This window comes from Bombus vancouverensis, chromosome 1 (assembly GCF_051014615.1).
Source record: "Bombus vancouverensis nearcticus chromosome 1, iyBomVanc1_principal, whole genome shotgun sequence".
Lineage (NCBI taxonomy): Eukaryota > Metazoa > Arthropoda > Insecta > Hymenoptera > Apidae > Bombus > Bombus vancouverensis.
Genome location: NC_134911.1, coordinates 13,348,294 through 13,372,818, shown reverse-complemented (window position 1 = coordinate 13,372,818; position 24,525 = coordinate 13,348,294). Strand labels below are relative to the sequence as shown.

The window sequence follows — 24,525 nt, the reverse complement described above, 5'->3', positions numbered from 1 at the left end:
GTTTAAATCGGGGGAGTGTAGCATAAACTTCTTAGACTTGCCTCAAATTACACAAGTTCACGTCTTGCTTATTATCGTTTAAATAAAATGTGTTTAAGGTTATCGAGCCTTGAACTGCATCACACGATAGTCGATATATTATTTGTTCACGAGATTATCAAGTGATCAATTCCACTGATATTTTACATCAGTTCCACTTTTACGCTCCCATTCGTCAACCAATGATTTATATAACTATCTCAGTCGTTTGCATACAAACTCTAATCGCTTTTGTGATGCTACCGATCTTTTTTTTTTTTTGTAGTTCTCTCGTTAGATTTAAGCTATCTGTATATAACTCCATTTATAACCACTAATTGCTTACCTTTATTCTTTGTTTCATTCTCTATTATTATTTATCATTATATCATTATATCTTCGTTATTATTAACTTATAACCTGTTATAATCTGTTATATTCGATATTGCAAGAAAGGAATTTTTTATTTCTCCCGTAACTTATTTAATTAATTTCATTGAATTTAATAATGTAATATCACGTTACAAACCGTTTGGAAGAATGATAGGAATATCCGAGATAATATTTCGGCGAGGATCGATGATACCCAGAGGCCGACTAACAAAGATAATTCCGGGAAATTAGCAGCAATGGTAAACCAGTGAATATAAATTAGGAGATGGTTTTAGTTCAGTAGCCGGTTACGTTGCCTGTTCCTGAAACTAGAGAATGGGTGAGTCGGGTTTTCGACGAGTCACGAAGGTTGATTGTTAATCGGTGGCCAAGAGCTAGTCGAGGGAATGGGGTTGGCCGGAGAAAAGTTGGGAAAGCGATGAAGGTAAGGACGTTTCGTGCGAGGCGTTCTAGTGGACTCGTTAGTAAGGCTTAAACTTTAAACGGACTTTCTTCACACAGACGAGTTTTATATATCTTTCTGCTTTCTTTTCTTTATCGTACGTGTAAATCTAGATTTTAGAAATCTATGTATTTAGTTTGTGTAAGGTTTAGAATATTTCATAGTTTCATTTATATAACTTATTGTTATTATGATAATATTAATAAAATTGTTGTTCTAAAATGTTCTTGTATATGATAATATAATGAAAAATGAGTGGAATGAAAAAAGGATAGGATATCTGTTAAAATGTAAATTCAGGTGACAATATCGATGGAATTAATGTAGCAAAGTATTCTTAGACAGGGTGAGACACAGAACGATGTTTAGCAATCGGAAATGGTCGAGGTAGGGTAAAACAGAAGGGAGGATTCGTTTCGTACTGAATCCGTTAATGGACTTGTCAGTAACATATAGGGAGGGAAAGAATTGGTTGATCGGATTGCTGGACCGAGGATTCGAATCGAGATTTTTCATTTGTGGACCGATTCCACTAGCAATTGCGCTATCTGTTCTATCGACGAATCTTCCCTTGCCAATCTAAAAAAATTTTTTCGAATTTACATTTTGAATCACGAATCTACTACGTCCCTTTGTGGATATTCAACTTACTCGCTGCTGTTAGAAGAAATTACAATTTTAGTTCATTCCATTCCATTAACATAACATTTACGAATTTAATCATGAAATATGAGATGCGTGTTCTATTTAAATAATTCGAAAAATCTGAATAAAAATTTGAAGGAGACAAGAAAGCAAGTGACGAGACAAAGCAAAAGATTTCATGTTGCGAAGAAACGAGAGAAAGAACGAAGCTACGATCTTTCGCGTTTAAATTCGCCGGTGAAGAGCGCGAATTCAATGCAGTCGCAGATTGCACGAACCGCCTACTATTTCGCATTCAGCTGACGATTAATTAAGGCAACATTCAAAGACCAGCTGTCGTTCGGCTGAAAATAGGTTGGCATTGGGAACGGGCCGAGGCTGAAAGGACATCGCACAATTTGCAACAAATGCGTTCACGTTGAAACAATTTGTTCGTTTGATAGGGACCGGCCCGTTCACACCACGCGGCAAACAGATTTCACGTCATGGCCGATTCACGGATTATTTATGTTACAAATTTTATTGTCTCGTTTATCGGTACGCGGTGTCGATGGGATAATCGGATCCAACGACGTAACGTATCATTTTTCAGATTCACGAATGGAAATATTCTCGTCGTATTCGAACTCATCGCGTGATGTTCTCGTCCATATTGTTAAAAAATATAAACGAGAGAAACAGAAAAAAGATGCGGAGAAGAAGAGAGAGAGAGAAAGGGAGAACATGAAAAAGGGTACATTTATATGGACGAACGGGACTGAAAAAACAGTCGATCGTTCGATTGTGTTTCAGCCGATCGCCGACGTTGTTAAACTCGAATTAGTCGCGGATTCGAATTTTATCGGATGCCACTGGTCGGTTGTCGAATGGCGGACGCTTCTTGGTACACCGATTCGCTGTGATTGTTGAAGGATCGATGAAAAGACATTTCGTGTAACGTTTTTGTCAGGGTACATTGTGCGGCAGAAGTGTAACGAGGCAGGATTAAAACGTGACAGGTCGATGTTTTTGTCCATCCGTATTCGAACGTTTTAAATCGGTTCGAATGATTCACAGGATGCAGCATTGTATTTTTGCAATAACAAGTTTCTTTTTCTTGTTTAAGGATACGAATGGGTAGGCTGGAGAAACGACACACCAAGTATGCTCGGTCGTCCCGTTGAAATAACCTTCGAATTCGACTATTCGAGGAATTTCACTGCCATACACTTGCACATGAACAATTACTTCACCAAAGACGTGCAGGTACGTTCAACTTCTCTTCATTTAGACTGTGTTGCAGACGTAAAATAACGCAGAAAGATTTCCCCGAAAGTATATTTTCTGTTACGGTATCTCCAAAAGCGATATCCAAACACGCTTCTCCAGATTAATCCGCTTAATATTCCGATTATAGCCCCTTCTATGCGGAGATCGATGTTTGTTGAATCAGTATGAACTCGCTGCGAGATCCATGAATTCGGTATAATTCATTAAACTTTGTGGATGACTCGTTAACGAGTAAGAAAGACGTGAAAATCGCTCTTTGAACGTTCCTTAAAGCGAACACGCGTTATCTTAACGAAGCCATAGCTTCGTCGAAATTTTCTCAAATACCTTAAAAGGGAATGAGAAAGATAGAACGAAACGATCCAGAACTTTGAACGACGCCCCATCGTTGTTAAACTCGCGTAAACGATCTCGACTACGTTTATCTCGGAAATCGTGCGATAACGTTGCATCGCGGTTTCCATGGCAAATTCAACGCGTTGTAAAAACGCACTTTATTCAACGCGAAAAAACAAATCCGGTAGCTTTTCCGCGATTCGATGGACAGGGAATTAAATTTTTCATTCGATCGGCCCATATGGTTCGACGCTTTTGCGTAGAGAAACTATTTTGCCTCGGTTGAACGATGGTTATTACGTTGCTCCATATACTCACGCGATACGTACATGTAGCGACGACTGTAGACGAAACAACAACGGGAATGGAAGCTAAAGAAAAAGAAATAACGAAGGAGAAATAAGGTAGAGAGAAAAGAAGAGAAGAAAGAAGAGAAGAATTTCCATCACGTTCAACGATTCTCTCCCCTGTTTATTCGTCTACCAATCGCTTCATCTTCAGCCATGAACGCGACTGTATTCTCTACACACACGTGATTCTTCCGCAGGTCTTTTCCTACGCGAAGGTTTATCTTGGCACCGGTGGAAACCAGTTCAACGGCGAACCCGTCCATTTCTCGTATATACCGGACCTGGTGTTGGAGCAGGCACGTGATGTTACCATAAAGCTTCACTCGCGCGCCGGCCGTTTTCTGAAGCTACAGCTGTATTTCGCGGCGCGCTGGATCATGCTCAGCGAAGTAATCTTCGAATCAGGTAAGGGAAACACAACGGATCTCTCGATAAAAATCTATTTTTCATCCTACTTCCCCACCTCTTCGATTCACGTTCCGTAGACGAGAGTGTGTACTCTAGGGTGAGAGAAAAACGGAGACATAGGAAAATAGGTAGAAAAAAAGCTACAGAGACGTCGGTAAGAAACATAAGGGACGAAAGGAGCGAAAGAGGGAAAGGGATCACGGGAATCGGGATAGCGAGATATCGAAAACGAAATAACTTCACACGGATTTCAAGGCTGCCATGGAAACTTCGCCAAGAGTAGAAACCGCATCCGGTGCACGTTTCGAGGCCGTCGCTTGCGAACTTTGGATCAAGACACGGATGAGTTTTAAAGTCCCTCTCTCCGCAGACACCCGCCCGGTCGATTCGATTTCCAATTTTAGATGACACGTTCGCCACCGTGACGATAGAATCGTTGAAAAAGATGAAGGATAATCAGGCAGCTGCGCGCGAGCGACGATACGTCAGAACGTTCATCCTTGATGGGACGATGAATTCTTGAACGTGGCTGACAGGCGAATCGCCGATAGAATTTTTATTCGCGTTCCTTCTCAATAGAATATCTTATACTACGAATTGTTTTATTTAAAACTTTTAAGATTTTTATGTCAGAGAAAAAGTCTCAATAGTGAGTGACGTGGAAGATATATTTTAATTATATAAAGTAAGTACCTGCGAGACAGATTAATATTTATTAAGTTAATAACTCAGAAAGTTCATTCAAAGATTTGAATTTTTAAGTTCCACCTTCTAAATTCAAACTTTTAGAAACAAAGTTCTAAATTCGAAAAATAGATTTCAACTGGATATGTATTATACATAACGAAACTATATTTCATATTTCATATGCAATCGAGAACGCGCGTCTGTTTATCAAAATGTAGCATAATTTACGAAATGAAAGTCGCGTCCACAGCGATCGTGTTAAATAACAAACTCGGTAATGAATATTACAAGTTGAAAAGAAATTTACATTATACTTTAACGACACCTCCCTCTAAACATTCGAGGTTAAGAGAGTGAAGAGAAAAACCGCTCGTTAATTCGAAAATATTCCCGCTGCTTGTAAAACATTCAAAGGCGGTCTCCTCAGTTATTCCGGTGGTGTTTCTCGGTCGACTCGGAAGCATCAACGTCCAAGAAAAAAGGCGAAAGTATACGCGGCACGTTACGCGAATCAGAGCACGTGGTCGCGAAACAGAAGCGAAACTTGGACGGTTGCACCGCGAAGCGCACGCCCTCGAAAACTTTGGTTCCCGTGGCGAACAGCGAAACCGTCGTTAATCATTCTCTCGGTGTTCTATTCCTCCGTTTCCGCGAAAGATAACTTCGATTGCTTATCCTCAAAGTGGCTTGAATTCCTCAGCATCCTCATCCCATGCAATTCGCCTTAGTTTTTTCGCGAACGTGGCGCGAATCGTCCTATTAGACTTCTACTTAATTTCTCGTCCCGTTCCAGCTCTCTACTCTCTTTTATCTCTTTCGTAATTTCGATTCGACCGATTCAATTGAACGGAGTGCACAGATTTTTGTACTACATAAAAGGAAAGGAAAAGTTCGTATAAAAGAAAAAAGAAGAGGAGAATAGCACCACATTCCAGCAATTTGAGTAAACAAAAGCCAAGAGAAAATCGATCAAAGTTAAATTATTTTTTCAAACTATATTTTCAAGCTATAAATTTATGATCAATTTACACAAGTTTTTGACTATGTAACTCATACCTTTTTTCTTTTCTAACAAAAATACGATTTAAATATCACAGATTCTCCCTGATAGTTGCAAATCCTTCAATTTTGAAACAATTTTATTATCCATCTGAGAATGGCAGAGAATGAATGGGTTGTATTAAAACGGAAATTTCCAAAGTGGCTACTTTTTTATAGTTCTATTAAAACCAACAATCTCATCTCGCCCTAAGCATTAAGAAGATCACCCTACTAAAATTACGTGATAACCGTATTAATTTCGAGGGTGGTTAGCCCCTTACTGTGTGTTTAAAAGAGCCTCCCCTTCCGTTAACATTCAATTCCTTTGATGGCCGCAAATTTCATTAGTCTCCATTCCTGATGTGCAGTAATCTCCGAATGGAACAACACCGACGATGAAGAGCCGAGGAACAAGAGTGCCATTGTATTGGCGACCGGCAGTCCCTATCAGAATAACGAGGGTCCACTGCAAAGAGACGAAGTAAAGGCCACTTTTAATAAGGAGGAAAACAACGATAATGCCCGTAAGTCTCCCCGTCGGTTTCTGCTATTGTTGCATCGAAGGACACCCTTCGTAATTTTCCGCACGATTTCCACTCTTCTTTATTCCCTTCCCTTTCTCTTCTCTTCCCTTTTTTCCTTCTGCTCTCCAGATCGCTCGTCTTTTTGCTGTTTGGAAGCTGCAGCTTCGAAAATTGAATGCCGATCACGAGCGGCCCTTTCTTTCCCTTGCTCGCTTTTCTCTCTGTTTTTCTCTTCTCTTTATTCGCATTTCACCGGTCGTGTTCGCGATGTTTCGTCGCGAAACCTTTCGTGATATTTCGTCGACGCGCAATAAAGTTGCAAAAAAAGAAGTAGGAATAAAAGAAGAGAAGAGGAATTTTATTTTCAACGGCTTCGTCACGGGTAATTTTTGGCCGAGAGCTTGTCCAGTAACGACACGTTGTATAGCAGCGACACACAATACGTTGCTTCGAAATGTCGAAGAACAGCGTAGCGATCGATCTATGAAAATACGCGAAATATAATGTACAATATATCATGCATATTTCCTTAAGGTATTTTGTTAATCGTGATTAATTTAATTATCGATGAATTAAAGCTAACATCGAGACTCTATTTTTCACATATATATTATTTCGTATAGAATCAAGTTAAATTATGTTATGTGTATGAATGTTAATACCTTATGAATACGCTATAGTATTGTAGTATATGTCACTATAAATGCAACAATTCTCGAAGCGAATGAACCATTTGCTCTAATCGGAACGAAAAATTATTTCGAATTTTGAAAGTACTGACTTTCTAACTAGCGCGCATTTGAATTTTCTTCACCTGTTTTGTGAGTCTCCCTTAAAATTCTATTTTTCTAGATTTTCTATATTTCTAAATTTTCTATATTTCTAAATTTTCGTATTTAACTAGCTTTCAGATAATGCAACGAGTACAATGCACGATTGCCTGTACATTTCTAAACATCTGTATGCGGTATCGTGGAACATAACGTACAATGTTGGCGATAAAATGATTACTATATCAGTCACAAGTTGACGTACCCACAATCCTATTACTTTTCAAATGAGCTGTGTACAAACCGAGCGATCGCGATAAACACCAAAAAGCGGTGAAATTGTGTGCAACGCTATAAAAGCAAGATAAAGTGTTTATACGCAGGTTGCACAGCGCTCTAGTTCCTTTCTTCCCGTTCCTTTTTAAATGCACCGTAACGTCTCCCAGGTGTTCTAAAAAATACACGGTCGGTGATCAAAGAAACGGAGCGGAAGAGATCGACAATACTCTCTGTGGCCTCTATAAACCGATAATGTAGCTATGCTTCGTCTTTTGTTTCACCATCCTCGAGTAGAAAGCAAAATCTAATTAATTTCTTTTTCCCCGTTTACTACCACTGCCGAGGGAGCACTTCGCTTTGAATCGAAGTGTTAAAGGAAGTAACTCTTAAAGTACTGACCGCCCCATTCTTTTACCAATCGTTTTATTCGACAAACTGTCCTGTTGTCTTGGAGTTTCTTTTTCTTTTATCCATGCTGCGGACATGAAGTTTAACTGATCGTTATAGTTTCTTCCGTTCGATCGACTTTTCATAAAGTGACCGAATCAGATTATATTGGACTTTCCTCCTTGTTCACGATCCGATTATTCCTATATTATATAATTATATAATTCGTATTATATACTTGTTTGTTTTGTGTATACGTTTACCGAACCTAATTCATGAGGTTCTTGTACACAAACTGTTTGAGAAATCACGAAATTATGAATATGATAATTTAGACGTACTTTGTCCGTATTCGTGCAATTATTATTATTTTACTTGGAATACATTTTTTTCTGCATTAAAATAACATCGTAGTCAATCGGTACCTTTGTTACGGCTGTTTGCACGATTCGAGTATTTTCATTGTGAGTTTCTTATTGGTACTTCGAGTCTTGTACATAGAAAATAATCATAGAGAATTGTATCGGACAAATATAACGGATGCGCAAGCATTTCTATGTATTGCTTGATAAAAAATTTACGTATAGCTGTGCCATGATGAGTAGCATTATCACGCCGGAGAAACCAGATGTACCAAGACGCTATCGCTTCGATCGTTATAACTTGCGTGATACACGCTTTCTATAATAAATGATGCATCGTATTTATCTGTTAGAAATATGATATTCGTAAAATATTGGCATTTTTATATTTAAATACAACTAACGACTTAAAGATATAAATCCAAAAAAGGTCCTGTTATTTTTCAAGCATGTACAAATAGCTATAACATGTACCGATTTCTTCAGTAACAAGATAAGATAGAAATAACAATCATGATGTAATTACAAGGTCTGAAACTCCTTTGCCGCGTTATAGTAACACGAAACACGATGTTACGCTGTTGCCAGGAAGAAAATTAAAAGCCTTTACATTCAATCGATACGCATGCAAGATCGCGCTCGGGTACGTTCAGCTTTTCACGCGATGAAACCAATATTCCGTTTCCTGCGTAACGATTCTCAGCTTGCAAAGGGGAGTGGAAGAAGCGGATAAGAAACGTTACGAAGCATAACGTTCGCTTTTCTCTTCGTGCATCCGTACGAGAAGCAACAAAACGAGATGAGTTTCGTAGCGTTCTCAAGTGAAGCACGAAGCTGCTTGAAAATTTCTTTCGAATAACAGGAAACAATGGAGAATAACGAAACAACGTTCGCTCGAACGTTTCCTACTGATTCCTATGAAAGCACTTCCTTTCTGAATAATTTTACGAGACAGACGGAAGGTTATATTTGAACAAAAATGCTTTTTCCAAATTTAAAGTCTCAATTGTCGATCATCCTCAGTGACCAAAGTAAGAAGAAAATCGAATTTTACTTTCTCTTACAAACTTGTATTATACGTTACAGTAACAAACGTGACTTTTGCATCAGTTCGTACTTAAATTAATTAACAAGAATATTTCTATAGTCGTCTACATTTATAGAAACATGCATCGTTAAGAGGCTGCAGATGAATTTGTGAAATTCCTTACGCTCGTTGAAAATTCAAAAGTACAGAAATGTCCAGTATGTATATAATATGCAAAAATATATAAAATATCCGGATTAAAGTACTCGTTATCTCTCATAATTTCTGTTTAGAATCCATACCAATAGTAATAGGAATTTACCTAAAAATTGGCATTATACCTATTATTGCAATTTGAACTCGGAAACACTCATAGAAGGAAAAGTCCGCGAGTGACGATTGAAGAACCAATAAAGCTTTAGAATCACGCAGATCACGTGTACGCGTAGGCTTTTTCCGCATTTCTTTCTTTTTCCATTCCGGTTATCCCGTCATCGAGGTGCGTTGAATGACAGTAAAATGACAGACGACAGACGTTCAATCTGGCAATAAAAGCAACGAATCGATAAACTACTGATCGATCGTGATCCAATTACGACGAGCATGATGAACGTAATCATCATTATCGAGCCATCGTGCATTATGCGAAGCTGCCTTCACGATAATATCCAGCGTGATAGGTCGTGTACTTTGGCGTATTAGGTGGCCAGGCTGCATACAGATAGTCGTGTACGCGTACGTGTTTCGTGCATCGCCTACAAACGATCATCTATAACTCGTAAATGCGTTGAAATCGAACGAACGCAAACGACGTTTTGCTCTTCTTTAGTTGCATCGATTGCTTGGTATTCAGCCAGTTATTGGACAATCAGATCTTATCTGTATGAGGCTGGGAACATGAAAGATAATGGAAAATCCAATGCTACAAATGGTCAGATGATCGTTTCGTTCGCGAGGACAAGTAAAATGTCGTTAAGTAATTCGAGAGATAATATATGTCTTGACACAAGTGTTTTACATTTTAAGGGATAATATTATATATTATCAAGATATATGTGGATTTTTTTGCCTTTACATATACATACATCAGTTCCAGACAAAACCAAGGAACCAGAATCGAAGCAGTTCGTCGGTCTCGTTATCGGTATTTTGACCACAGTGATCGTAATGCTCCTGGCGGCCATTATGTTCATTTTTTATAGAAATCGAAGGTTGAAAGCTGCCCTCGCACCTTCGACGTTCTACGATCAACACGGCGACTTGAAGGTAAGAAAAATTCTTCAAACTTGATTAACCGCGATTTATATCGATATGATTTGCTGAATGTACATGTATATATATTCTCGTATATCCCATAGAAAATTAGCTATCAGCAGGTTCGCGTTTCAATACTAATTTTCGCTGTAATTCAGCTGTATTTCGCGCGGGTCGATACAGAACAACGAATAAACATACGGAGCATAAATAAAAGAGCAGAACAAACAACAGAATCGCAGAATATTCCGGCTGAATCCAATCAGGCTTGTGAATCCATCGTTTAAAACTTTCGAATTACCTTCGTTTCAGAGTTTACATTAGCCAAGTCTCATTTAAAATCCTGCAGACTGGCCGCATTTATTTTGCCTTTTACCGTTTCGAATCGATTTCACTGTTGTTATACAATGGCACAATATAAATCGTTAGGAACGCGAGACCGTCGCGTTTCCCGTTCGATTTCGTTGCGGCGAGAAAATGAAGCATCGAACGCAACCTCGTTAACGGCTAACGCTTTAATTCGAAGTCAGCAATTTGCCAAATGACCGAGGCGAACTTGTTTCCCAGTGTTACGGAATTTTTCTCGACTATCGCGAGATTCATTTGGAGTCTAATAAAGCGACCGGTAACGCGCGGTTATTTGCTCTCCGTTTTCACGATGCGTTAGACGAAAAAGGCTTTTGAGCAATCATGGAAAACGTCTTGGCGATGTTAGACGCGTTGACGCTGGATACGAGGCATACAAGTGAAAAAGAGAGGAAGAAGCAGAGTGGTCTGACCAAATATTTTCCTTAAAGCAGCCAAAGGGACGAATGGGATTGCGCATCGATGGTCGAAACGAGGGATCAAAAGGGTTCCTCGATAAATAACCGCTAGCTTCTAACGAACCGAATATTCTTTATAGCAGAGTGTTTTAATTGTAAGGCGGTTGTTGGTGAAAGTGGTCACGTTTACTAAAGTCAGGGATTTTTAGCCATTTTCATCTCGTGCCGCACGTGAGCTAATTATTAAAATTCTGGCGCACACCAAAAAATATATTATATATGCTTCGAGACAGGGTACTCACACCGGACAATTTTTTTTATTTGTCAATCTAAGGAAAAAAGGACAATGCCCTTAATTAAAGAGTCAGGTATAGCGCGTTTTAAGAATTTTTACTGCATGTAGATGAGAACCAGTGTGTTAGATCTTACCTCGCAAATAATCTACAGTCTCAAAGGTATAAGAGGAGTGTTTGGATAGATAGGTTGGGATTATGGAGCGTCCGTGGAAGGGCAGAATGGAAAAAGTAGAAAGAAGGACGAAAGAGAAGTGATGGGGGAAAAAGAGGAAAAGAGAAGAAGATATCAGAAGTATTGAATAATAGATCAGTTTTAATTCTCGTTGAAAAAAAGTCGAATCTTTCCGTTACAAAGTATTTCATCATCTTTATGATATCAGCGGATACATGTTCGTAAAAATATTTCGAGATACTTAAAACACATGGAGCGAGAATATAAAAGAAGGATCGCTTGCGACCTAACTAGGTCGATGCCCTATATCGGCGCTGTTCAAGTTAAGCTACAGAGCTTAAGTAGTCCCCTTCGCTCTGTCTCGATTTACCAAAGAACAGAGTCACTGGCGGACATCAGCTTGGACATGACACACGTATTACTAGAACACGCTCACACTTTCCCAAAGAATACATTGATAAATCTGTCTAAGCGACGACTAAGAATTTTTTTCACTCGTTTTATGGTTGCATCAAAAGTGCAAAAAAGTTTGAATGGATTGCTGAAAATGAAGGCTATGTGACACTTAGTTTGAAAGCAGAACATAGCGCGTATGTTCCAAAGGGATTTTAGTTTATAATGTCGCGTTTAATCCTTGGGATTATTAAAGTATTTTATTTATTACCATCCGACGATAATCGATACTTCTCTCAATAGCAATAGTTCCGCGAGAAATTAATTATAGATTTGTTATCCCTGTTTCAAATTCTGCCAAATCCTCGTGAGTTAGCTTGCAAGAACGTCGAAGATTCACGATAATGTTTAGCGCAAAAAATGTAAGTTATTAAATGTAAAAATATGTATTAAAAATTGTTTGACGAAAATTATTCCAAAGATATATATTTAGAGAAATGGACCAAGTAATGGTCGTCTAACTTCTGATAATAAAAGACAAGAAAATATTTAATGACACGTAGTGGACGCAGTAGGATTAATAACAAGCTGAACTTCGTTCGCGTGAATGGACAGCTAGTCTGAGTCTTGGACCCTTCCTCTGAAGTGTACAGAAGACAGTAATTAACAGATTGCTGAACGATGGGAAATAATAGGAGCCAGACGGTGGCGCTCGTTTCTCCCTAGACGCTTTCCAAACCTATTCTCCAAAAGCGAATTCAACCTTAAGACAGACGCGGTACAATGCTCTGACATTTGCAATTAGAGATGTGACGCCAGGGCTATATTAAAACCGGTAATAAACATTAATTATATTTCCGCGTTTCGCGTAGATGCTTCGAATGGGCGACTTATTGTTCGGGAAAGCTCGAATTATCGTTCTCCTACTGTCTGCTTTAGTAGAACACAATGGATGTTAGACAAAGGAGCTGCGAAATACTTTCGTGATGAATTGTATGGTGTACAATGCCACGATACAAAACTTTATTTAAAAAAATGTTTAGTTTCAAAATCTTGTTTTATTTGTTCCAAGAAAAGTGACAGACTATGCCAATAGATATGTAGAAAAATTCAAATTTACTCTTCTATTCAATTCTATTAACATTCTATCCAAATTTATCCTTTATTCTACCATCTTACCGGAAAAAGAAATTCAGCAAAGAATCTAAGGATAGAATTTCTTTATTTCCGTAGGATATCAATATCTCCGTTTTTCCCTTCAATCAATAAAAATTCCAAATTTAATCGTGTCAAATCAAAAACCACTCTTTTATTTCCTCCCGCTAATTCTACCACACTCATAAAAAGAAATGCGACATCACCTACGTTCACGTATGTATTACATTCAACAAAGCACTAAAAAAAAAAAAAAAAAAATCTCAAGCACACTTCCTCCTCCCTGAAACGCTGGTATACACAAATAGCGTGGTTCGCGGAGACGCAGCTAATCTTCTCATCGGATCATTACAGAAAGAAACAAGAGCGTTGCCGGTGGGGTTGGCTCACGTTTATTACGAAGAAGCACTCCCGTTAGAAAAGGTCTCGCAGGTCTCCCTGTTTCTCCTCGCGTTGCGTCGTTCAAGTACAACGAACCAATATAATTCCCGCTGAATAAAATTTTTCCCAGCCATGGATATACATATATACCGGCAGTCGGTCGAGCTGACTCCACTTAATTAAAAGAGCTAGTCGTATGACCGTATTGTCGTCGCGAGACGTGCGTTATCTAGCTCGTTCGCCCGCCCATAAGCAAGTCTGTGTACACACGTTCCTGTCCTCCTTTCGTCTCGTTCCACGACGTCACTACCGACATTAGCCACCTGCTACTTGTCTCGCCTCGACGTTGCAAAGCCCTCGAGTTTCGCGATTTCCCTTTTTTTCTTTCCCCCTTCTCTTTTTTTATTTTTTTACGTTGGCCGACCTTGTTTCGCTTCCGACAGACTATGAGCTTCCGCTGCGAAAGAAAATTCACGCGAACGTCGATGTCTTGAGAGAAAGGAGAGAAACTCGATTTTGTTAGGTTTGTTTGCTCCAAACTCGGTTTATTTTAAAGATTCTAGCGTGGATGTAGATGAATTTATGGTGTTATGATTGGTTAGTAGTTTTTATTTTTATGTTATTGCTTGTGGAATTAATACTCAGGTAGTGTTCGTAGAGCGGGTGAGATTTGAGGCTTTGAATTGGAATATTGTCCATTTGAGATGTTTGAAAGTTCAGTTTTAAATTCGGAGTTTCGTCTGAAATCGTTGGAATGGATTTTCGATGGGACTTTGTGTTAGGAGTATTGTCCATTTTTCACAATTATAACTTTTTATGATTCAGTCTCCACATCTGTGATTTTGACTACAATTATTGGAATATAGGTATGTATAATACATGAAACATTGATGAATTTTTGTATTTCAAATTTTTTCACAATTACAATTTTCAAACGTCTAACTTTTGAACCCAAAATTTTGGAAAAGTTAATGTAACGAAATTTTGATGAAGCTTTAACCTAAAATGTTATTTATGCTTTTACAGTTATAATTTTCTAAAATTTGGCCTTTAAACCCGAAATTACGACTGAAATTGTTTTAATAAAACTTTGATAAACTTTTGAATTGCGAGTTTCGTTTATTTCCACAGTAGCAGTTTCCTAAAATATATTCTCTGAAGCTAGAATTTGGACCGTAGGCATTGCAACGAAATTTTGATGAAGCTTTTGTAATTTTCTTAAACCTAGTCTTTGTAGCCACAATTTTAACTGAGATCATTGAAATGAAATTTCGATAAATCAAAATAGACATTAAATCGACGTAAAATCGTACTGTACCGTTTCAATTGGCGAGATATCTGCAAAAAGTTGTTATTCGTTTTCTCTATAGAAATATGATTACAAACCCACCATTTTCACCGATAAAACGTTATATGAACAGCGTATACAGCTGCACAAATTCCATTGTCGTGAAGCGAAAAGTTTATCTGATTTTTTCATTGTTGCTTTTAATCCATGAAAAATTTGTGGGCGATATTTCATAGGTTAGTGGAATTCGCTTGATGGAAGGACGATGAGATATTTATACCTTTCAATACGATGGTCGTGTAGGTTTTAAAATAATGAGTGAGGCACTGCCACGATGATGAACGTGTATTGTTAGAACGAAAGCCGGATAGTATTCTTCATGCTCTTCTAGGTTGCTTCAGAGTAGATTTGTTTCGAAATATTTGTACGCAAAATTATTAAATTACTAGTCACGGGTGAGTGAGTCGTGGATGAGAAATACGACGAATACGTGGAACAGTTAATTCCGAATTGTCGAGTTCCTCTGCTACGAATTTCTGCGATTTATGTTCCCAGAGAAATACTAACTTGCTCGATACTAACAGAAACTTTCAACCAGAAATAAATTTTAACGTTTACGATTCATCGATCGCTCTTCAATCAGTGCTTCCACGGCTCATCGACGTTACATAGTGAAATAATCTCTTTTTCTTTTAATGCTATCTTCCTTCATGGCTTCGATGTAATAGCGAGCATAAGCTTGAAGCGTTTCGTATAAATGATCGAAACAATACCAAGTTGTTTGAATTTTTTACGTGTTCGTAGTTCGTAGTCGTATTAACGTGCTCTGTAACACAATGTCAGGTTCGTGGCGCTGTTTCACAGTTCGTTACTTTTTAACGTATCGTGAAAAATACGCGTTTTCTGAACGTCAACAGTGACGCTCAACAGGAGTCGGTTTTCTGTCCTGTCGAATAACGGCACATAGAATCGAATTATTCTCTGGTATACTTTCATTTTGTTCTTGGAATTCTCCTTCTTATCTTACAAAATTAATTTTATTCCCTCGTTCACCAGATGTTATTTTTATGTATACGTTTATAATACTTATTTTTAATGAGACACGGCACAATGGAAGTCAGTTTCTTACAACTCAAGTGTATTCACTCTTCTGGTCTTTCAAGTCGTACAGAACTTGCTAAAGACTAACTCGCATATTTCTTCTACCATGACATTTATCCCTGCATTTATACATTTTCTCTCTATTAATTTAGGTAAACTCGGGTAAACTTTGTAAACATTTCAAGAAAAGATTTGAGGGCGTCCATCCAAAAACTTGGATGACTACATACCCTTTTGTGTTTCGAACTCATATTTAAACTTAGATATATTTAAACTTTATACATATTTAAACATATTTAAACACACATACATATTTAAACTTTTATATAAATAATTGTCATTGCCACGTGATGTAAACCATTTATGGAAAATTTTAATATGTAAATATTTATAAAATTCAACGTAACGTGAATAGATATACGTAGTATTCAAAGAATTATCCGAATAATAACAAACACACCATGGTTCATGATATATCATACAGTACGAAAAGATTATGAAAACGAAATTATTATAAGAAGCTCTTATGCCACTCGAACATCATAGTTAAAAAACTATATGATCTATCCCTGGATACTCAAAGATACAAACACGTTTAATCTTTTGAGCAACAGACGGAGATTCTAACATCGTTTACCATCTCCTGTCCTTAGACTACAGAAATTTATGTAAATTCGTATTTTTACGAATATGATTAAAAAAATTGAAGTTACGTAAATTATTTTCCGCGCCATGTATTGTAAACAGTACTATACTTTGAACGTTTCGTATATTTTTACACATTATCTGCACTTGGAGCATTTCTGCACTTCCAAAATTCTCATAAACGTAGAAAAACCGCAATCCTCGTAACATTATAAACTTTAACGGTTCGAAATATCTACAATTTAATAAAATATAAATCTCTACCTGGTTCCACTTTTTCATATTGATAAAAAAAATATGAATTTACGCAAACATCATGTGATTTAATGGCATCATCAACAAATGTCACTTGACAACTCCGTTAATTACCCAGTAAATTTCATCCCCTTCAAAGGAACAGCAGGAATTTCTTCCTCGTTGGTATAATGGGACAAATTTTGTCACTTTCGTTTTGGGTTAGGCTGGCATTGGAACGAAGGCTGGGCCTAGTAACCAGCTGCGAAAGGCACGCGTGATTTCATTAAATTTCATGGAATTTATTATCCTGGAACGGCCCGATCCGTGACGCACGCTAGTAAACGCGCTTTTATTCCGATTCGGTATAGAGTATGCCAGAGGCGTGGTGGCGTTGGTGGCAGCAGGGATCGTAAAATGAGAGGGTGAGCGAGTTGCAGGCTTGGGTGGGAGGCGTTCAAAAGTGAGGTAATGCGATTACCGACTTTAGCTGTGGGGTTCGTCGCGATACGAGGGGCGGCCGAGCGAAAACAGATTATTTTAATTTAAAGCAACAAACTCCCTGATTCTCGTATACTGTAATCCTCCCCGCAAATTTGACGTACGCGTGTATCCCGATTGTCACTGCCAGTAGTTTCCTGGTTAAGCATTAGGAGACAATCTGGCCACAGGCTGGACCATCTTCTTGATGAAAGTCAAACAGATTCTGCTACTTTCTTAACGTCCATTATTTTCGTTCCCTCTTTTCTGGTTATCGTTTCTGCTGGTTTTATTATTTTGGTATCTTTTTAGTCAAGTTGATTTACATGAGCTATCTGACTAAAGTTTGGAATTATTAAATGTTACGTAGAATTCAAAGGCTTGAAACGAATTCGATTTGGGCTTCTATCGCCTTAGAAATATTTGGTAAAATGTCCTAGGAATAAAGTGAATTAATGTTGATATACGTGGAATCGATTTGGAATTAACTGACTTCTAATTTACTAACTAATCAATTAACTAATTAGATGCAGGTAAAAAAAAGAAAGGGATACCGAATTTATAGGAGAGTGGTAACAAGTGGCAGAATTTTCATTTTGAAAAAACTGTGGATAAGTGACGTTGTAAAATGGAAGAAATGAAAAATGAATAATGTGCTAGATTCATCGTCCTATTTTTCGAGTTTCCTCTGGACAACATGTTGATTTACCGTGTAGAATGGCCAGAAAGATGGATCGAAGAATTTGGAGGTGGTGCTCATAAAGGTAGAAAAAATGTCATGTTCGTGCAGACCTGTGTATCAATCTTCGTTAAAACTCGGATAATTTATTTGATTTACAACGACGAATGACGTGAGGTGCTTTTTTTTAGTGTACGTGATTAGACATTTAATATTTGTGTTACAGTGGAAGACAGACACGCGAAACATATTTTACAACAATCTGCAACGAAAATTTGATTCGAAATAAATATTATATTTGCCTGTCTTTTTTGTGTGTTTATTATTTGCCCCATTTTGTATGCCAATCTTTCTCTCATTATTGTTGGAAAGAAACACAAAACTAAGCGTTAACAGGCGAAATTATACGAATTTAAATTTTCACGTTTTCACAATTTTTGTTTCTATAAATTACGAAGAACAAAGAATCGGATCATTGACTTCCGATAATTACAGGAATAAAAATAGAGCGGAGAAAAATATAGGAAATGATATAACGTCAACATTTTTTTGATCTTCTGATTTTGATATCAAGCGACGAACTTGATTAATTTAGTATGACAGGTGAAGAAAGGAGAAATCTATCAGATCCAAGAAAAGATATATTAATTCATACCTTTCAAGATTTCAAAAAGATCGAGATATAATTAATTTTATGACAGTAAAAGCATTTGAAATATTTTTGATTTTGAAACTAAATGAAAAGAGGAAATAGCATTGATAGACGTCGTATTGAATTTAAAAATAGTTTCCACGGGAAAAGATGGAAAATGTTACGTATCATGTTTTCTGCAGTAGATCTCAAATACAATCTTCTCGAAATTGAATATACACGCATACGAATAAGCAAAAAATGAAGGCAACATACAAATTGCTCATTCAAATTACGTTTCAATGGATCTTCTAGAACACATTATCAAACAATGAATATTATTAAACTATTATACAAACATGACTAAATACGTGGCTTATTATACAATCCTCCGTACGCTCGCGAGCATGAAATTAAACGATAACATCGAACGTTCGATCATTTGAATTTATAATCGTGGTTCCCTCGATTCAAGCGTACACAGAAACTCAAATCAAAAAATAATAGAATTCAACTGCTATAACTAAATTGTGGTTCGAATGCAACTGAATTCGTCGAAAAAGGACTGGAAATTGGTGAGAGGATAAATGACAGTCTCGCAGGAGGAGGATGTCGAATGGAGGCGGAAAATGTGCAGATATCCGACAGGTTGTGCAGCTTTCGTCGGTACGGGGGCGAAAATGCAGCCATGGTAATGAAAATGGCAAAAAGCACTCCGTCGCTAATTAATGGAAGATCGTTTTGTTCGTGGAATCTACCTTTGGGCGTCTGGGATTTCATCAAGTAGCACCGGGCTCGGTATTTCGATTCACGTTTTTATTACGTTTATCCGTAGCTAATTATATTGCGCCATATTTATCGCATTCGCCAACACGAGATTGCTCTTGATGTGATGCAATTATTTCACCGTGCAATATTACTCTTTGATCGCGATAAAAAAGATAAACATCCCGTAGAGTCTTGGTAATTCGACCATTGTAAAGTTCTCTTCATTTCGAATATTTCCCTCCCAATTTCGAGCTCCTGTTTCCCTTTTACCTTCGCTGCTTTTTACAGCGCGCGCAACCAGCAACGAAAATCTACAAGAAATTTTTTAAACCTTTACCAGAGCTGGTATAATTTAGTTCGTTTCTTGTATTCCCTCTCGAGCTGAAGAACATCGCACCATCTGCAATTACTTTTCAAATTGGTTTTGTAATTTACATAACACGCTCCCGCCTACGTTTCTATCGGAAATCAAGATTCTCTTACGCAATTAAAATAATATTATTCGTGAAAGTTTGCAAGTCACGGGTCACAAGTTACTGGTGCTAACAAATTTTCTTGTATATTAGTAATTGGTTTGGTTACAAATCAAATTTTATGATCAAAGTATCCCATTCGATGTAGAATTGGAAAATTATAAAGGAGAAGCGCTATAATACAATTTATATATTATAATCTGTAAGTTGTCAATTTACTGATATTATTAATCGGAAAATTATTATTCATAACATTTACATATTCGCGAGATATATGCTCGTAAACAGTTTCCGAATTTGATTTTCAATTTAGGATTAGAAAGGTAACTTCAATCTCACGATAGGAATCGTAGATTATTGAATGTTTTCTTTTTTATTTTCGTAATAAACTCAATACGATGTTGGTTATGGAGAGAAACGTTCTCTATGTTTATGAACAAATACGTCACGATAATAAGTTCGTTGGAGCATTTTCGTTGGTTATAACCAGAAGCTAGTTATATGATGGGTATCGGTCGTCGTTTATTTCATCGAGTTATATCGTGAAACGCCGAGGGCGTATCCATAACGGAAGGCGTTTCAGCAACGTATCGGGCACGATATTTTCCAATAAAAGCGTCTTTGGGTCAATCGAACGTATCCACGTCCACGAAAAGGTTCAGGGATGTATCAATCGAAAGGGTCCTTTTGTGCGGTCAATTGATATACTCGCAACCACGGCAAACACTGTACGACCGGAAGGGAACGTATTATCGTTCTGTCCACGACGTACAGCCTGATTTAAGGGAAATAGTCGATATTTTGGAAGACGACAATACGATGATGATCGTCGTATGTATTGATAAACTGCCCTTTTCCCTTCATTTGGATTGTTTAGCTTTGTTACATTCTTTAAATCGTTTTGGATTTAATCGTGTTTTTCCCATTAAGTATTCACTTTTCTTTATTGGGACGTCTTCTAAATTTAAAAAAAGGCACGAAATAATTGAAATGTTTAGATTTTATCTTAGCGTATGTGATTTTAAAAGCTTATTTGCTTGTTCCCAAAAAGAAATTTACTAAAATTCGGGAATTATAACGGAATTAATAGAAATAGGATGTAAATATATTATATAATTTAAAATGTAAGTACCACAATGAAAAGCGTCTTTGTAACATTTGTAATTTTATTCCGATTTACAATACATTTTCGTGTATTTATCTTTTCCTGCGCATTAATTTGCATGTTCTTGTTAATGAAATATGCCTGGGTTATAATAACGTTTCGTATGAATAATAAAGGATAAGGACAATATATTGTTTTTAACGTTCGGCGTGTGTTGTTAATTTTCAGCATTGTGCATCGGGGAATTACATTATTCAGTGTTATAAGTGGATTTAAAACGACGAAAAGAGCTTTCAGTAATGTTATTTGAACCGTTCCACGTGCATAAATATTTGGAATTACACGCGTGTTTCTGTGTGAACGATTCCTCTCAATAACTGAAATCGTTTTTCCGGTGATCTCTTTTTTTCAACCGCTCTTTAGATACTTCAATAAAATTCATAAATATCTTTGTAAAACGACAATATTTTAATAATGCCATTATATTCAATAATTCCATAAACGGCTCCGTTATTAATTCTATAACAGAGAAAACGAATCCGATGAATTATTCTAACAACGAAAACTTCTCTATTTAAATTAAAGGAAAAACCGAACGATTCGACGGGCTTTTGAAACAAGTCACCGGTCGTGAATCAAAGCAGAAACATGGAACTCTCTGCGAGTGATTCTTTCCCTCTCGACGGTGTTTATTGTGTAATTACTATTTTCAATTAACGCACGACGGCCGGGATCGATTATTTTTCGCTTAACCGAAGATCAGTCGAAAATGCCACGCGCTGATTGGTTTTCCCGTAATTAATTTTTCCGACGTTCCGTTGTATCAAATCATACGCAGCTGCCGATCATCGAGGGACTCGTTCGCACGCCCCCGAAGATTTCCACGTTGCCAATTACCTGCGTGTACCCCCGGTTTTCAACGATGGATAGCCGAGTATCGTCGAGCAAACAAGCAACCACGATCGAAATTAACGTCGAACCCTCCGTAGCCTCTATAACGACTCGTTCGATAAAGGATCGTGGCACGTGTACTTTCATACCATTTCCCCTGCTCCATGAAATCACTGATACTCCAAGAGAAACCTGAACGCATCGAGTGATGAATCTCACTGGATCGAGTCAGCACTGGGTACGACTACCAATCGACGTTGCTTCGAATGTCTTGAAATACCTTCGAATGTCAGGTCATAAGGATTGAGGGAAACAGGGACAAGACTTTAGATAGCCCTGGCGGGCTAAAGAGAGCCGTTAAGAGGATCTGGATGACGCGAAGACGAGCAACGTGCAAGAAAAGGGGCGATCAGAAGTAGAGGGTGATCAGTAGAAAGAAACGACAAGGAAGTAAGGAAAGAAGGTGGAGCGAGAAAGGAAGAGGAGGAAGTGGAAGGGAATCACAGCAAAGAGATTCGAGCAGAATCTCGATGGCTAAGTGGTTATCTTATCTTAACGGTGGTTGCGCGGAGCATCTCGCCAAGTCTGGCACCCTAACGCTTCCTAAACGGAAATTAACACCCCTCCTTAGGTTGCGGTGCCCTTCTCGTCGGGTCGTCTCCGTGACGTTCAAGCGGAGGCAAGTAAAGCAAAAATCAATGGATATTATATCGCGACTCTCCGGAGAACGGTGCTCGACATGATCCCCCTTATCGGTTCTCCGGTGTAGAAGGAAGGAGCTCGGGACACGACGCTTCTGGCGAAGGATTGTTTGTTATACAATGAAAGCGTTAATTTCCTGGGGTGGCACCGTCGATCCAGCCCCGCGTTGACGAGTTCTTTCCTCGTCGTACGAGCCTACGATAACACGCGGAGACTGTCGAGGAACGGGGACGCTCGATAAGGAAACTATATCGGACTGTGTTCCTTCGCGACGAAAATACACGCCGTCGTAACGAGGCTTGTTAATTAATAGAAAAATACAAGCAGTGCTGAAAACGGAGAGTTGAGCTTTTCGCTTCTAAGAGATTCAGGTGTATTATTTTAGAACTGACATTCTCTTTTTTCATCTTTCGTCTATATTTTCGTTTTTTATTTGTAGTTTGTTTTTGGAAGTTTCTTACTTTAACAAATTATTGATTGAAAAGAGAGGTTGATTATGAACGAACGAAGCGATCTGAACGATCCTCTGATCCGATTTCCTCTGCCAGGGAGTGCCGAGACTGATAATTACCCGATGATACGGTTAAATTTTATTCAGGAGAATTACGTGGACCGTTGAATGCGTATCGATGCATTGTGTCGATAATTACGTCGTGTGAAATTATTAGCCACGCTACGCTATGCCGCGGTTCTGTGGTTCTTTCGATCGTGACGACGGCTGATATGCTTTTCATGATAAAACCAGCACCGCGTCGCCCGGAATTGAATTTTGACGGCCGAATCTCTCTTCTATCTTTTGTCTTAAATTCGCAACGCGAACGATATTTGGAAAACCTGGAATCGAGCGAGTGATTATTGATCCCGCTTTAAAAAGATTGCATAATCCGTAATTGAGTATTCGTTAAAGAAGCAGGCAGGTGTTGTTGAAAAAGTGATGCAGGTGATAGAATATAAAAGGCGTGAGAAAAAACGAGTAAAGAAGCAGTGCCGCGCTCCAAATGAATTATGCATCGGGTATATTATAACATGAAAGTATCAGTTTGGTGTGTAAATATGCAATGAGAATGTAAAACTGGTGGAGAAAAAATTCATGCAAATTTTGCTCATGCCTCGGACAACTTGATTTTCGGTGGTCTTATTTTATTCGACCACTTGAATAACTGTTAACATTTCGCGCACGTATCGATTCGCGTAATCGTCGAACTATATTCCATTTATATATCAATTGTTCATACCTTAATATGTTAGTCATAAATATACACAGAGTATCGTGGATAATTTCTGATCATTACCATAAGTGTATATGTAGATGTGGAAATATTTTGTGTAACCAACAATAACGAATACCTTTGAACGATTTAAATAACCAACAACCGCCAACAAATGAAATTCCTATAAAGGTAATAATTGTAATATATAAATAAAAATTCAGAATAAGGGAACGTTAATAATTATCAGCGTATAATTATCATGAAATACACGGGTGATCGGTTGATCTTTCCTCGGATATTCATAAAACAAAAAGCATGCCTCGATGGGCCATGAATATTCGGAATGCTCGTGGACGGGGTGGGTGCGCTGGGGCGAGACAGAAGTGGTGGCATGAAGTGACGGAAAGTTTCCGGTGGCGTATCGCTTTTACTCGCGTGGTATACACGCGCGACGTGTGCATAAATGTCAGGTACATTAACAGGAACGCTCAATATTCGGCCGCAGGTCTCCGTGCAGGAGGAGGGTGAGGACAAGGGACCAATTTGCCCTCCGCTTCCGGCGCAGTACCACCCGGCCGCCTGCACCATGACGACACCGCAACTACACAAAACTATCACGGATTACAGCGGTTGGTAGCGACGTTAAGTGCGACACTTAAGCCTTTCGAATTCTACGCGTGCATGCACGGTTAGGCCGATTTAAATTAATTCGAACAGAGAACCCCGCTACTCTGAATTTCACGATTATCAACGTGCCCCGCGTAACCCGTTGTCCAGAATTATTAACCGCTAACACGGAGCCCCGCCCCCAGGAACCATTTGATACGGCAAAACTCGAAATTTTCGTAATAAGCCAAAGTAGAGAGTTGGAGCCAACACGCGTTTAACCCTTTGATCGGCTCGGTGTAATATGTTTGCGAGGAAGGCAATGGTTTCGCTGGTAGTTCCAGCAAATGTACAGGTG

General features: G+C 38.2%; 1 protein-coding gene across 3 annotated transcripts in view; it reads left to right on the top strand.

Moving 5' to 3' along the window:
* Positions 1–24,525, top strand: part of Ddr (discoidin domain-containing receptor 2) — a 219,280-nt gene that overhangs the window by 170,414 nt on the left and 24,341 nt on the right. For all 3 annotated transcript variants that reach the window (XM_033327399.2, XM_033327401.2, XM_076619821.1), the window contains 5 exons: positions 2,604–2,743; positions 3,651–3,858; positions 5,958–6,113; positions 10,029–10,204; positions 24,067–24,190. In XM_033327399.2, the coding sequence (XP_033183290.1) occupies positions 2,604–2,743; positions 3,651–3,858; positions 5,958–6,113; positions 10,029–10,204; positions 24,067–24,190 (804 nt within the window). The remainder of the gene's footprint in view (positions 1–2,603; positions 2,744–3,650; positions 3,859–5,957; positions 6,114–10,028; positions 10,205–24,066; positions 24,191–24,525) is intronic.